This window comes from Jatropha curcas, chromosome 2 (genome assembly GCF_041381405.1).
Source record: "Jatropha curcas cultivar XTBG-Jc1 chromosome 2, XTBG_Jcur_1.0, whole genome shotgun sequence".
In the NCBI taxonomy this organism is placed as follows: Eukaryota; Viridiplantae; Streptophyta; class Magnoliopsida; order Malpighiales; family Euphorbiaceae; genus Jatropha; species Jatropha curcas.
The window spans coordinates 31,150,792-31,166,727 of NC_143152.1; the positions used below are offsets into that span (position 1 = coordinate 31,150,792).

General features: G+C 34.3%; 3 protein-coding genes across 5 annotated transcripts; all 3 read right to left on the bottom strand.

Moving 5' to 3' along the window:
- Positions 1-867: 867 nt before the first annotated feature.
- On the bottom strand, positions 868-6,715 carry LOC105647723 (AT hook motif DNA-binding family protein). Of its 2 annotated transcripts, none has more exons than XM_037639998.2 (6): positions 6,256-6,715; positions 3,900-3,952; positions 2,734-2,865; positions 1,673-1,825; positions 1,206-1,485; positions 868-1,122 (listed from the first exon to the last, which is right to left on the bottom strand). In XM_037639998.2, exons 1-6 carry the CDS (start codon positions 6,641-6,643, stop codon positions 1,067-1,069), a joined length of 1,062 nt encoding a protein of 353 aa, XP_037495926.1. In that variant the 5' UTR covers positions 6,644-6,715; the 3' UTR covers positions 868-1,066. The 2 variants fall into 2 exon arrangements, with proteins under 2 accessions (XP_037495926.1, XP_037495925.1); XM_037639997.2 differs by having other exon boundaries at positions 868-1,131.
- An 847-nt stretch (positions 6,716-7,562) lies between these two features.
- Positions 7,563-9,978, bottom strand: LOC105647722 (c-Myc-binding protein). 2 transcript variants are annotated; one of them, XM_020684594.3, is made up of 5 exons: positions 9,713-9,978; positions 9,478-9,550; positions 9,316-9,364; positions 8,390-8,526; positions 7,563-7,856 (listed from the first exon to the last, which is right to left on the bottom strand). In XM_020684594.3, the coding sequence occupies exons 1-5, from the start codon at positions 9,728-9,730 to the stop codon at positions 7,843-7,845; spliced, it is 291 nt and encodes a 96-aa protein (XP_020540253.1). In that variant the 5' UTR covers positions 9,731-9,978; the 3' UTR covers positions 7,563-7,842. The 2 variants fall into 2 exon arrangements, with proteins under 2 accessions (XP_020540253.1, XP_012089302.1); XM_012233912.4 differs by having other exon boundaries at positions 8,403-8,526; positions 9,713-9,950.
- A 902-nt stretch (positions 9,979-10,880) lies between these two features.
- LOC105647720 (Peptidase C13 family) lies at positions 10,881-15,914 on the bottom strand. The gene is made up of 10 exons (XM_012233911.4): positions 14,773-15,914; positions 14,575-14,616; positions 14,303-14,447; positions 13,598-13,827; positions 13,212-13,269; positions 12,848-12,925; positions 12,626-12,714; positions 11,983-12,064; positions 11,358-11,543; positions 10,881-11,266 (listed from the first exon to the last, which is right to left on the bottom strand). Exons 1-10 carry the CDS (start codon positions 14,937-14,939, stop codon positions 11,126-11,128), a joined length of 1,218 nt encoding a protein of 405 aa, XP_012089301.1. The 5' UTR covers positions 14,940-15,914; the 3' UTR covers positions 10,881-11,125.
- Positions 15,915-15,936: the final 22 nt, after the last annotated feature.

Consider the following 15,936-nt stretch of genomic DNA (forward strand, 5'->3'; position numbering starts at 1 on the left):
AAAACTCACATTTGTAAAATTTACAAAAAAAGCAAATTATTAATCTAATTTGAATATTCTTATAATTTAATTCAATTTTGATTTTTATAAGTCGCCAATTTAATTTATACAAAATTTTTGAACCAACTCCACAAACACCAATCATCTATATCTGCCAAAAAAAGAAGGAAAAAAAATCTGAGAACGTGATGCACGTGCCAATGACACGAGGAAGAAGGGCAACTTGGGCATCGAATTTTGTAAAATTTATTAAAGGCATATTCTGTTCATTAACTAGCTCAATCTCGCTTCAGATATTTGCTTAATTCAGCTATAATATACTAATTATTTACCTAATCGCGTTGCTTAATGGAGATTAAGCATATAATTAGTGTTCAAATCATTGAATCAAGACATTCTTGGAAGGTCATATATTACAAACAAATATTGCTTTCCAACTTTTCTTTCCTCATCCTCATGCTTTTCTGACTAAGCCAACCCATCACAATTCCTACCTCCACCACAACCAAACCATAGCCAGTCCCATTCACATGACATGATGGCGTCAAGTCAAAAACTGGATTTAGCATAGAAATCTAACAAACAAGATTTGACTCCATTTCAATAAGAAGCAAAAAGACAACATACGTTCATGCTATTACAGCTCGTCAAATATCGACATTGGATCTTCCTTTTATCCGGGACGAAGACCAAAACCATGCTTCGTATAACATGTCTTAAATAGTGATTATCACTAATTGTAATTATCCCAAGTTGCATTACTCACACCTTCGACTCCAGAACGGGTGAGTTTCTTTACCAACGAGCACGCAAAATGATCAATAGAAGACAATATTTCAATGGTATGCAGAATCATAGACCTAGAAATTATTAAGATCAACACGTCAAATTTAAGAATAGCATAAGTTAACAAAGAGTTATGAGTCCAAGTAATCTGTACAGATATACCATGTTACACTCCACAATGGGTGAAAAAAGTTGTACAATGTATTTCTCTTGTCAAAGTACCTGTGTCATTAGAGAGATAGATATGGGAAAACACTATTTCAAAGCCCAAAATAAATCTCTAGTCCGGAAATTGTTCGTAGTCACCATTTTCAGGAGATTGGTGTGCTCCATGACCTGTTCTTCCTGGAAAATAAAGATGTTAGTCACTCTTTACCTCCCTCCCTCCACTCTTTCTCCCTCTCTGATGGAGAATATACCTGTCAAGTCATAACCGGTATTGACTCTAGTATCTGGACCACCCCTCCAATCTGTGGGCCTTGAAGGAGCCACATGCATACCTAGAGGAGGAATCATGAAAGGATTGCCTCCCATGGTTGGATGATCATCATTTCCCCTGACTGGATTTCTCCCAGTCGAATCACCCGGAGAACGGAAGCCCATGTTTGACATTGATGGTCCCCCAACTGGAGACGCGTCAACTTTTACACCAGTGTTAACATCCTTCTTGTTATCAAGCACAAATGTACCTACAATGACCTGTACATACCTGACTATAAATCATAGATATCAACGACTTGCTCAACCTATTAAAAGATATAGACAGAATTTTCACAGCCAGGATTCTTTCTACATGAGCGTGCGTAAACGATTTCCCTGGGTCATTGGATGTTCCCTATATCATGCACCAGATTTTTGTTTCAAGCAATTATTTAAAAAGATATACCTGAACAGGGCCACCAGCTGTTAGGGGTCCACCAACCCCTCCTCCAATGATGTGGCCATCCGTATTAGATAGACATACACTAAGCCCTCCAGTTCTACCTCCAATATCAGTGCGCACATAAGATCCAGATAGCGAAATGATCTCAAACCGACCCTGATGTAAGAATATGCACAAAGCAATTATTTTTCACAGTTGATCAACTATGTTTTGTTTGTAACCCAACCATAATTAGATATTTAAAGTTGCCTGTCAGAGAAAACTATTTGATATAAAGTTATGATCCCTTGCGCAAATGATTAACCATTAATAAGAACTAATAAGGATTTTTTTTTTTTTTTTTTTTTTTTTAATTTGGAGACAAAAAAATGTACAACTTTCAAATTGTTAGAGAACTACAGGGAAATATTGCATGGCATACCAAGTAATCAATTAAATGTATTTGCTTTTGAATATTCTCAAAGTTCTATGTTAACATATTCCTGTTTGGAATATCATCCACTGGGCATTGCAAACACACTCTGCACCAGAGTGGTCTGAGTCTGACCACAAGAACAAACCGCAATTACTTTTGAATATTAAAAAAATTATTGATTTAATGATGTGATTAGCTATTTCTCATCCCCCACAATTTCTCTAGTGGACCACTGATGCATTAGCCCCTTGACAAAATTGACTTTGTATGTCCAAACAATAACTACCCTCCTACTTCCACTGAATATTCCCAAATGAATTTCACTTTCAGGAGCGTAAAACAAATGTATGAAATTGTAAGATACTCACAATTAAGCAGGATTTATATAGATCCTGCTAGAATAACAACCTGTTCTGTACAATGTCTCAGTCTGCCGTATCATGCGCCATTAATATATCCTAATTTCTTGCTAGGCTCTCTCTGCATTTCATTTTCCTTTTACTTTCCATTATGTCGATATCAATATTTGTTCTTTGTTCCATACAAAAGCATATTTCCAGTCAAATGATGAATCATGAAACTATATTTTTATAATACTTCTTTTCTCTCATTTCATAAGACCACACCTTCAAAAGGTATAGTGAACTACCTCATATGTAATGTTGCCTCCTGAAGTTGCTGGCTGGCGGAGGGATGCATTTGAGATTGAACCAGAAGCAGACAAAATACAAATTTCACGCCTACTTTGTTGCACAAAAAGCATAATTTTCTGAGCTACATCCTGTCAAGGATCCACATGTTATGTTACTCAGGAATGTACAGAGAGGCAAGTTGTTCATATATAAACTAGTATCAACATTCAAACTTACCTCAGATAATATAACAAGTAATGACTGAGATATTTCAAGTGAACGCAAACGAATAATGCACACAGACACACATATATGCATACATAAATATGAAAGATGAATGTAAAATCGAACGAGCAAAACCATTGGTTATGAAATTAGAAAAAGAAAAGGGAGAAAAGTGAAAGATAGAGACAAACAAACCACCCAATTAGCAACCTCAATGAGCACAATAACTTTCAAACAGAGAGACAGACATAAATAGCAAAAGCAACCCTAAAGTGAACAATCCGGAAAAGAAATTACATCAGGAAAATTTATCTTTCCAGTCAGAGACCATAGAAACAAATTCTCCAAGTTTTCATTAACAAAAGAAATCTGCTACCTTTCCTTCAAAACTAAAATAGTAAAAATTGCCAAATACATTCTTTTAAGTTCAAAAGATCTGAATCTAAATCTGAAAGCACATGATACTATGATACCACACAATTAGCATGGAAGAAAAAAAAAATGCAACTCCAACTGAAAGTTCATAAGAGCTAGAAGATACTATGGAAGAAATAATGAATATCGTTGGCTTCTCTCACCCATTTGGGAGTAATATACACAAACTTTGGTTTTACGACACAATCATAACCTTCCCTCTATATATACCCTAGTCACTGTCCAGCATGTAGTACACCATCCACCTTTCTCAAAACTTATTTAGGTGCCAACCATTGTCATCAGCTGCTTTTATAAACGCTATCCATAGAAACTATCTTACTAAAATCAAGTACAATGAGTGCAAGTTTACGATAAATTTAATTTTCAGAAAACTTGTCTAACTGCCTGATTTCAGAATAGCAAGTACAAGCAAATGCATGTTTTCTTGAAAGGAAAAAGCACGAAGAAACACATATATACTGAGAGCTCCTAACTGATTAACAACGAGAAGTATCGCCAAAGATCAAAACTTTTTTCATACCTCACCAGCAGAAACATTTATAACATGTGGAGTAAAACCTTGTCCGGCATTGCCTGGAAAAACCAATTAGGAGCATGAAAGCATAAGTATTCAAATATAAACTACAACTGAATTGAGAACTAAAAAAAAATTGATAGGAGACAAAAGGACAAAAAAAAATGATACATCCAATGTTTACATTTATAAATAATACGCAGAGGAGCTGCAAATGACAACAAAAGAGCAACTCAACATATCATTAAAGATATAACTATAAGCCACATCCAATAAACGAAAGCATGATCACCATCAGCGAACATTGTCATCACATTAGAATTTAACATGTTAACAAGCATTAGGGCTTGCACCAGAAAACATTCTTAATCAACCAGTTAAAAACCAAATTCTAAAACTTCAAACAATAACAATAATAATAATACCTTAGTCAACCAATGAAAAAATACATACATTTAATCAGCAAAACCAATCAGGTGTAATTGAACAATACTTCTAAAACTATCCATATTTTCTTTTCAAGCCTTTCTTTTCCTGCAGATCCTTCTCATCACAATAAGTGGCAAGCCAAAGAAAAGGACATGATTTATTCTCATTCAGATACATTGAGATGATCTTATTTAAGGCTACTTATGTGTTACCAACAAAGCAACACCAAAACAAAACCCCTGGTAAATTTATATTAAATCACTTTTTCTTTGTTTCTTATTTACAAGAATTTCTGTACAGTTTGAACTGAAACAAACATTAGGATGAACAGTTATATAGCAATCTATATAGATAGGGCTTTCTGGCCAATGAAAAGAAAAAAGCTCATGGAAACAAACTCATCACCATACCAAATCCAATGACTCTAAGCTATATACATTAAAATATCCTAGCAGATTATTCAAGTGCCACTGGTAGAAATTGATATGCACTACCATTACAAGTCTTGCACTAGTATAAGAGCATTTATCCAAATACAACTAAACCAAAGAGACATACACTGAATCTAATACAAGTCAACCAAAGAGACATACATCAAATCTAGTGGTGCTCAGACTTTAGGGAATCAATAGAAATAAAGAACATACTCTCAAATTTTTTTTCCTTTTTGTGATCTTAATTCAACAAACTAGTCTTAAATATCTACAGTACTCATTAGCTGGAACTGTTTCATTCTACTGCACCTTGTTTATCCTGTACAGTACTAAATGATTAGAGGACATCATATTCTATCCTAAGGTCATACGAACATTTAAAGCGTTAATGAAAGTAACTGCATGACCAAAAAGGCCTTTCTCGTACATGACAAATTCAGGGAAAAATTCAATGATCGCCTTAAATTGCAACAGATGCCAGTGATAAAATTCCAAAGTGAAGAACTTTTTTTTTAAAAAAAAGAAATCTTAATAATATCCTCCAAAGCAATTAGTTGGGAATTCTTCAAAAGTGAAAAATGTGCACGCATAAACATGTACATAAATGCACAAAGAAAGAGACGAACACCAAGATACATGTGAATAAGACCAAACTGAAATTAGAAAAAAAAAGGATCACTTGGAATGCACCAAAAACAGAACCATTCTAGTGAGCAATTTGTCACAAAGCTCTCTAAACTCAAATGCAACAGGAGCAAAAGTGAAAGGATTTATCAATCAGAAACTCAAGAATTGTCACTATACAAATAACAAAATGAAATTCCACATGATGTTGAACTTTCGCCAAGGTGAAAAAAAAAAAAAAAAAAAAAGGCTTACAAACCCTCCAGAATCCAAGAAATTCACAAGCAGCCACCCAATAAGTGAAGATTTTTCAGCACCACTTCCAAACGGACAACTAATGCAATAACGAACAGGCAAAACAACAAAGAAAAGGGGTGGGGGGGGGGGGGGGGGGGAGGGGTGGGAGATTGGGGGGTGGGAAAGCACCAGAAATAGTAAAGTAATGGACTTATCAACCAAAGACCAAGTACTACAACACTAATAGAAATATCTTAGAAAGGGAAAAAAGAAGAGAGACGTACGAAAACATAAGTTCACTAGAAGCAAAATAAACTCCCTCTATATAATGTTGCAACCAACTAAAAAGGGAGAAACAAGAAAGACAAAAACCATAAACTTTCCAAAAGCAGTTGGAAGTACAATTGTTGACTAAGCCCATGCAAACCGTTAAAACACAAAACAGTAGGACGCAACAAAAAATTTAATTCGCAAAGAAAAATGTCACACATAAACAAAATTCACAATCAAACGATAATTTTTATGCTGACGCTGAATACAGAATTAAGATCCAAAGAGTACAAAAGAACTTTGAAGAATGAGATTTTCAACTAGCAAGGAGATGATAATAATAGAATAACAGTGAGAGTAAAACCCACCAAGGGCAAGCAACTGTTGAGACTTTCTTGAGGAACCCGAGTAGGCAGGAGACGTCGAAGAAGTCGCTTCCCTCTTCTCCCTGGGAAAAGAATTAGAAGAAGATGACGTCGTTTTCTTTGCCGCTAATGCTTGCTCTGGCGTTCCATACTTCCTCGGCCTGCCACGCTTCCTCCTCGTGGGCTCCACTGGTGCAGTTGAGACAGCAGCAGAGGATGGTCCGACAGAGTGAGGGAAGACCATATGAGGTCCGCCGCCACCGTCGGAAGCAGAATTGGGAGGCGGCGGAAGAAGTCCATTGGTGGGTGAAGGGGTAGTGGTGGCGGGAGTGGTGGTGGTGGTGGTGAAGTAGGAGCTGAGGTGGTGTTGTTGGCTTTCATTAGGTTCCATTTTGTATAGGGAGAGAGAGAGAGAAGAGAATTGTGAGATATTTTTTTAATTTTCTTTTTCGAAGAATTGATATTGATTTTTATTTGTGATTTTTTAGGGTTTTTATATTAGGGGATTGACTTTCAGCCGTTGGATTACGTCTGTGGTGCGATATTTGACTATTATGTTTGACTTACAGGAGTACTTGTTTTTCTGCCAGGAGGTTTATAAAATATGGGTTAGATGACAGACGCTTGGGATTGGTCTGTTCTGTTACTCTGATGACTTCATTTTGACTTCCAACCTTCTATCAATAAATCGGTTACTATTTTTTTATTTATAGTTCCCTTTTATTTTTTATTTTTATAGTTTCCCTTTCTTTTATTTATTCTACGTTTTTGGATAAATGACGTATTTTTTATATTTTTTTTCTTATTTTTTACAATTGTTTTTGCTTCCACGTGTGTTTAGGATTGGGTGTTTGAACAAACCGAATATCGGATTATCCGACTCACCGAGTCCACTAGCTACAAGCAATACAGCCAAAAGTATAAATTCATCGGTACAATTAATTATAAAAAATTTAATTTTTACACTAAATAATAATTTATAAAAATTTTTTATATTAAATGCTTCAATTTATATATAAAATTTGTTTTAACTGTAGTTGTAGTAGAGTGTGATAACTTTTAGTAACCTTCTCAATCACGCCAATTGGAGTTCCATAATTAAAGTGCAATCAATTATGGGATTAGGATAGAATTCCAAATATGTGTTGAAAACAAAGTTAGGCAAGCTTCTTTTTTCTAGAAAAAAAAAAAAAAAGAAAGGGACTTCCATCTTCTCTTTTAGTCCTCAAATGTTTACTTTTATTATCTTTGTTCTTCTTTTTCTTTTTCTACAAAAATAACTTAAAAAATATGCAATATTACAAAACTAATGCAAAAAAAAAAATATATATATATATATATATATATACTCTTTGTCAATGAAAAGAGAATCCCAAAAAATAATAGTCATAGAATTAAATTAAACTCTCACAGGATATAAATTTTTTTTTTTTTTTTCCTTCTGATATTTGCATCCAGGAGTATTCCAATTCAGATCAGGTATTCTGAACTTTTGACTTTTTGCATTACAAGGACACCAGAGTTCAGAGTTCATCCTTTGGTGCTTCCCCATTGCTGGTTTCTGTAGTGGATGTTACATTATGTGAGTTCTTAAGTTCCTCCAACTGCAACAAAACATAAGATCAGGTATGATTAATAGCCAAAGGGGGATATGCAATTCAAATACAGAAACGATGAACAATTCAAATAGCTTTGCATTGAGTATTTGATAAGATGGTCACCGAGTTACAGTATTAATCCATTATGAAAAAAATTAAAGAAGTAAATTCATTTTCGAGAGAAAAGTAATGAATGGATTGCTTCAATGATATCAGACACTGTATTGCCTTTTTTGTTTTTGGTATAGAGAAAATCATAATGGCAAGCTTACTCGGAACTGGGAAGTAACTTTGCAAGAACAAGTATAAAATTCTTAACAATGAATTGTAACAAATGTGAATGATATTAATTAATATAGTCAAATTTAGAAAGATGTCTAGCTTATGCCAGCAGTTTATCAATAGACTGCTAAAGTTAGAATTGAGAATGAGCAAAATCATGATTCAAGAAAGGGATTTATTTAAATTAATTGAACAGATTTTGAAACACCCAACTAGCATAATTGAGTAGCAATTTATTTCTTTGAAGGAAGTTGAACCTGATGATCTAACCTCTTTGCAAGTTTCCTGATGTGCAGCCAACAGATCATTATACTTCATTTGCAAATCTGAAATTTCAGCTTGCAGCTTTTCATACTCCGACAAACTTGGGCCACCTAATTTTTGTTGAATAAATCTGTCAAAACTCAAAACAAATGCATGTTTAGCAACATCAAAGTTAGCAAGCATCCTGTGCATTCACAACATTGAACCAAAATAATGGGAGAATAATGCACTAATTTCTGAGATAAACCCAGTCTATCACATGACCATTTGCCTAGCTAATTAACGTAAAAGCCTACTTGAAAGCTGACGTGGTTGAAGAAACCATGCAACCCAAATCAAATAACTTGAGTTTTAATTGGTATAATTCAATTAAGTATTCCTCAAATTTCTCCAATTTTAGATGCAACTAAATCACAATTCTTCAGTTTGAAGTTTGATCAAGCACCCAATCCACTGCATGCAAATGAATATTGAATAAGACTATTAGAATACAACATGGCTACTCCAAAGCTAACATGGAAGATAAATCATGTCGCTGAAGTTAAGCCAATTGGTTTTATTTAGCTTGCTATACCTTAGTCTCAATAAGAATTTCTCTGATAAAAAAAGAAAAAAAAGCCAGTATGGAAGTCTGGAAGATAGTTGCAAGGTCCTTACTTTTGTTGTCATACAAAACATAAACATTGTAGGAAAAAAATATTCCCAAATCTTATAAAGAAACCAGAGGATATATATCAGGAGACTTCCCTGAACAAAGAGAATAGGTTGGAACAAAAGGAATTGTATTTTCATTTTCAATTTAGAGATATAATCAAACACTACGAAAATCAACAATAATTCGTACCCACTTTTGTACATTATATTTAATAGCTAGAGAATACATTACTGCGGATATGCATACAAAGAAATGAAAACTTACTCTAGGGCAGAAGAAGGTTTCTCATTTTGCTCATAGAGTGAAACAAGAACTACCAAAGCGACAAAATAAAAGAAAAATCAGTAGAACAAAATTTCTGACAGAGAAGATATATAAAAAAAAAAAAAAAAAGTCAAATGGAATAAAAAACTGAATCGGAGATACCTTTGGTGAGAGCATCAAGAACTCCACCGGATTCAAGATATTTCCTGAACGCTTCCTTCTTTACCTCTTTTTCCTATACAGTATATACCATATTAAAATGGGCAGTCATGGATTTGCAAAATCCAAGATCTGGTATATAGTATAAGAATTTAACAATAACAAATTACAGTCTTTGCATCAGAATTAAACGCATGTGCATGCAAATAGATAGATAGAAAGATTGATTAGTGATTACCTCTTTGTATCGCATCATGATCTATTAGCTGCTGCTGCTTCTTCTTCACGGGGTTTCAATAATCAAAAATCATTCTGCAACATTTAGAAGGATAGAGGAAGGGTTGATTAGAGAATGGTGGGCCTCACCTGACAGATAATTATGTATGCGCTTCCATTGTTGAGCTCACAGCCCAACTTACTATCTTACTATTCCTAATTTGCCCCTGGAGAGTAGAAATGTTAGAATTAGAAACTAATCTGCAAATCCTCCAAGAAATCGAAATCGCCATCATCGTTTTTCTGAAGTAATTAACTTAGAAATGCGTTTCGTTTGTAAGTTTTTTAATATAAATTAGGCATGCGTGCTTTGTTTAAACGGTAATTAACTATCGAGTCTTTTGAGCTCAACAATTATTATCACGTCCTTACTATTTGACAAAGTTACTAATTTATCCTTAAAGTTTAACAGTAATTTAAATTTTTTTTGACAAGTAATTTCTGTATCTAAAAAGTGTAATTTTAATAATTATACGAGGGATTAAATAGTAAGCAGTATTATTTTAAATGTAAATGGCTAAATAGTAAATAATCAAATAGTACAAGCCATTTCACAGTTAAATATATATTTTTTTTGAATAAAAATGACTAAATAGTTTAACAACATTTCGAGCAAAACTTACCTTACAACCTGTTTAATAATATACTTGTTAGTTATAATAAAAGTAATTAAATATATTATTAATAAAACAAAGAAAATGAAATTATAAACCGAAAACTGTATTTATTTCATTCATAATTCTAAAACAAATCAAACATAACCTAAAGTTTTTGGACAGACGAGATGAGGCATCGCAGCTAAATTTTGCATCAAGTTAAATGTTCACTCCAAAGCTTATTATATTTATATTGGGTACTTATCTCTTAGATTATCAAATAAAATAAAAAATGTGAAAAAAGAAATAAAAATATTCAGAAAATTAGTAAAATTTTTCAAAATTTAAAATGATGTTCCCTCATGCAAAAAGAAATGAGATTGGCATGCAAAACAAAAACACGGATTCATTAATTTTCAATCAAGATTGGTATGTCTGCAGCAAACAGTAGAAGAAAAAAAGTTGATTGTACTTGAGCCAAAGAGCAACCTTTAACAAGAGAGGTAGAAGGATTATCCAAGATAAGCACAAAACTCGCAAAAAATCTCTCTCAATTGTTGCAACTTCAATTCAGATCCTTCTCGATGTTTTTATGTATTTGATTGCATTACATTCTATTACAGCTTATCAAACATTGTATCAAAGAAAAAAAACGACACATGTATCAATCTAATTGTATATCAGCAGATATGGAGTCATGAACTGCGAACCAAAAAATTTGGCAGGCAGAACAGTTCCTAGATGGAGATGATGAAACAGTATCAGCTACAATTAATTCTTCATGATGACAGCCATGCAGAAACTATCAACAAAGGAAGCATCAATACCAAACCATAATTCACCAACAAATCAACATGTCCAATTTTTTCCATCTCGCGGTTGAGATCACTCCACATTTGTGTAAAAGGGCAAACCTGACCCTGCAGCATTTGTCTCTTACACTTTTAGAGATAATCATGCATAAAATAATAACTTATGTACATTATCATACGTGGTACGTGAGATACTTACCTTGGTCTTGACATCACTAATTTGATCCGGAACATAATTTATCGAAGTACTCTCTCCATGATGAACTGATTTCTCCAAAGGTGTCTTATTTTCAGCTAGATCAGTGTTTTTTCTTTGGTGGACTTGATAAGCAGAGTCAGTATGTATAGTTTCCATGACAGAACCAAAAAAGTTCGTCACAGGTACCTAAATAAGACAGAAACGCAAAAATTAGTCATCAATTGTTTCTAGTCCATCAGTATTGATTCAGCTAAGCAATTGGTTTCAACAAACGCATGAAAAACAAACATTGGCTGTGCCTTAGTTTGGCTTAGGAGAAGGTGTACGTGTTTCAAATGTTATAGCGTACTGCAACCAGATACATATTATGAGTACCAACCTTGAAGTTTGTATACTAGGAACAGAAAACGAATACCATATTAAGAATTATAGATTCTCTAGAGAGCTGTAACATGAAATGAAATTGCAGGAAATTTAGTTTAGTGGAAAAATCCACAGAAAGCTAATTGCTACTGGTTGAAAGATGACAGTTTAGGGCGACTAAACTTGCATGACTGCTGACAGTAAATACAAGCAAGCTTTATAAAAATTTCTGTATACTGGTTCTAGCCTAGCACTTGAATACCTGCTCCAAACGTCGTTGGTATATATCGGTTCGGTAATATGCAGTCGACATCAGTGTATTTGGATCATATGACGAAAAAAGGCTGCAAAATAAATTACCAGAGAATTGAGTTCATCATCAATGTAAATATGCACACAAGTGAAAAATTCCACTATGACGAAACAAAACACTTCAAACTGAATTATTTTTCCCCCACCCAATGAAATGTTAATTAGATCTAATCTAATACACATCATAGATGAATTAGCAGATCATGACAGCATATTTGAATAGGCTCGTTTTCCTGTATAATTGGATTGTATAACTCACTTTTATGATTGCATGTAATACCTCACATCAGTTCTGGCCACGCTTGTACCAGCTGAAAAGAATTACAGAAAATTTTGACAAGTGATAACCTTGACTGCTAGTTGGAAGGATATTGGGAACCTCTGTTTCCTATTCTCATTCTTGGTCTGATAATGACAATCTTTCCATATACTTTTGTTAAGTTTTAAACTAAAGCACAAGAAGACCAGCGTAAAACTCAGTTAACTAACCAGTATGTACAGGATAAACATAAAAGGTTGTTGCAGCACCAGAAAGTACATTTAAACATGCCATCAGCAACTTAATTTAGAAGTATCATGCCATTTAAATATACCTGCTCAATGAGGCATTGTCATACATATTTAGCCTCTCAAAGAATGCAAGGGTGTAGAATGTAAAACGATCCACAACAGAAACACCAACCTGTACAATATAAATGGCAACATAAAACTTGGAAGTGAAGGAAAATTGAATGGTACGATACAAAATGAAAAGCATCCAAGGTCAACATAAGTTAAGGGAGCACTAAATGAGAAAGCAATCGCTGCATGCTTACATCAGAGTCCAAGTGATGCGAGTATGAATTCTCTCCTTTCATGCTACTTCCAATAGCCAAAACACCAGGTGAATGAAGCTGAAAAAACCATATCTTTGCATCAGAATGAAAATCTACCCTCTCATTTCATGTGGCATATATTAGTCGCCATCGACGAGTGGCAGAAATGAGTTTGTTTAATGAGAAATATGTTTTTCTAGTTTATTTTAATTTTTCTATTGCAGAAACTGCATTGACTAGTCAAGTCTAAAATGAACTCAGCTAGTTGACATATAACTGAAGATATGCAATAAAATTAACTTGAAAAAGGTTCAGGAAAAAAAGTCAAGAACAAAACCATCCCTATCTAGAATAACAGTGGTACCTGATTGAATAGAGTGGCAGCTTGGCACGTATCCACCATTATCAACAATTCCTTGAACCTAGATATATCACATTCAGCATGATTGTGAGCTCATGTTCCTATAGTGATCACGAATATCAACATTAATATAAAAGAACTGTGGTAATCAACTAAATATTACAATTATGATTCTAGATTTTTCTTTTCCTCATAGAAAAGATCCAATCAAATTGTATTAGTCTGGTGCTGGTTTTTGTCTCAAGAAGAAGTCAAAGCTAGTCCAAGCAAAATGTTAGAACTAGAATTAATTATAACATCCACAAACTATTTCATTTATCTTTTACAATGGATCTACAAAGAATTTTCAACTTCTGAGCTAATAAGCACAAAGTTAAAAAGCATCTCACCTATGCTTTTCCTTCATTTGTTTCACAGCATCAGCTAAATCATGACTTTGGAGCTCTTCAGAATCCTGAAATTTTAAGAATTCATCTCCTCCATGTCCAGTCATATACAGGAGGATATGACTTCCTTCATCACTTAAAAGACGTTTTGATCTTGGAACAGCAGTAGCATGGCGCCCAGTCAAAACCCGCAAAAAATTTTCAACTGTCACTTCATAACCTCGATAGTCAACCTGATTGATTGCAGCTCAACAAAATCAGTGTCTCCTAGAGAAAACACAAACTTCAAAAGCCTTTCAACTACCATTTGATTCAAAACAATAAAATGTTCCTCTCCAATGTACTGATATTGGATAAGAGAATTAGGTATAATAAATATGTTATGAAGAAATAAGGAGTTATGATAAAATGCTGTTTTTTCATCTAGTCATTGCATATCATATAAATAAATTAATCTAAGGCTTCTCACCATTGTAGAGATGAGTAATCAATTGAACACTAAATTTTGTTAACATCTTTAGATTTCAGTTATAAAGATAGCAAACTAGAAATCACATGATTTGTTGGCAAGAATATTGAAGAATTCCTTTCTTGATGAGGTGCCATTCTCCATTTGTTCTTTCTCAATGTATTGCCCAAAGCCATTTACACGAGTTGCATATACAGCTTAAAAGGGCACAGAAGCCTAATGGATACCCGAAAACTGACCTCAACATTATCTCCATATAAGTTAAGTCTGTGATTCTCATTGTTAAAGACTTGGGCAGGGTACTTATTCCTAGCATTGCAAGCCATATCATCAGCCAACATAAGTATTATCCTCTCATCAGGTATTCCTAGTCTCTTAACTGTCCTGCAAAACCACAAAAACAAAGAGTATCATACATACATAGACAAAACACGCATACATAAATTTACACAGGAAAAGAAATGGGAAAGCTAGTCAAAGAAAAAATTCCAGAGAAAAGTCAAATGCTTACCTATACAAAGATAAAGTATTAGCCATGTGCCGGTAATTAAACCTGAAAAAAGAAAGTGACAAAATCCAATTCAACTAATAAACTTCACGAAATCAGGAAAGGAAATAAACACAGAAATGCCAAAAAGCAAGAAAAGATAAAATCCCAACATAGTTAGGGACTTCATAAAATCTAACAAATGGGTACTGAATTAATTACCAGAAGCGAGAAGTGCAGACCAAGACAGCCCAGTTGTTGGTGTGCATGGTGGTGTCAGTTGAAGAGGAATGCGAAGTATAAGCAATTGAATTGCTGACAAAGTTCGAACCCAGAAGCATCAACAACAGCCAAACTGCCATTTTAGAATTGAAAATCTCGAACCACATGATATTCGATTTAATTATACTTCTTCCAGTCGCAATTTGTCAAAAATTTTCCTCCGTCGTTTATTCACAACATAGCGATCCGATCTGCGTAAACGCATAGCTTCAAACTTCAGCTAGTTTTGAATCACAGCCCCTTCTGACCCTCATGAAAAATATGATTAGGAGTGGATCGAACCAGACCGCCGGTCGAACGAGCAAATAAACTACCTGTCGTCTACTGTCTAAGTAAACTACGACTCATATTAACACTAAAACCCCCCTAATGGGCTTGCCCTCGTTTAACTTGAAGCGGTTATGAAACTAGAATGGACATTTTCATGTGAGTTTTGGAGTAGCTGTCCTGTGGACTTTGCGAAAGAGGTGTTGACGTCAGACGGAAACTTTTTAAAAAGAAAGTTTTTCTTACATAGGAAGGAAAAGTTTTCTCCTCCAGCGGAAACGAGTGAGTGGGTTACAGATAATGGTAGAGGCTAGTAGTATTTCTTTTGAAATTTTCATGCTATTCAATGACTAGGTTCACGCAAAACTTAATTACTAATTTACGGATTCTAACGAGTTCTTCACTTGCGGAGAGATATGCATTATAAGCATGGCCCTGCAGTATCTACAGAGCTTCTTTTTCATGGAGACATTAGCCCCTCTTGATAGAATATAATGTCTGCATTTTAGCTCACTAGTGCTCGTTTCCGCACCAGTCTCGGGACAGAGGAGAGTATTATACCTGGTCTCCACTATCATATTTTTCGGATCAATACTATTCAACATGCTATTTTCGTCTTTAATTACCATTGTATGGCATTAAGGATAAGGACACTGAACTCACACCCTTACATTTTTTAGATTAGAAAACAATGTATGCTTTTTTATTTTATTCATTTTTCTTACCATAATTGTGTTAGGATCATGGGTCTCACCTTATCATCGTATTTAACAAATTTTGTGTCCGGTTGTGGTGATTGTGTTTCTCCTTCCCCATTTCCGAATTCTACATCCTTCT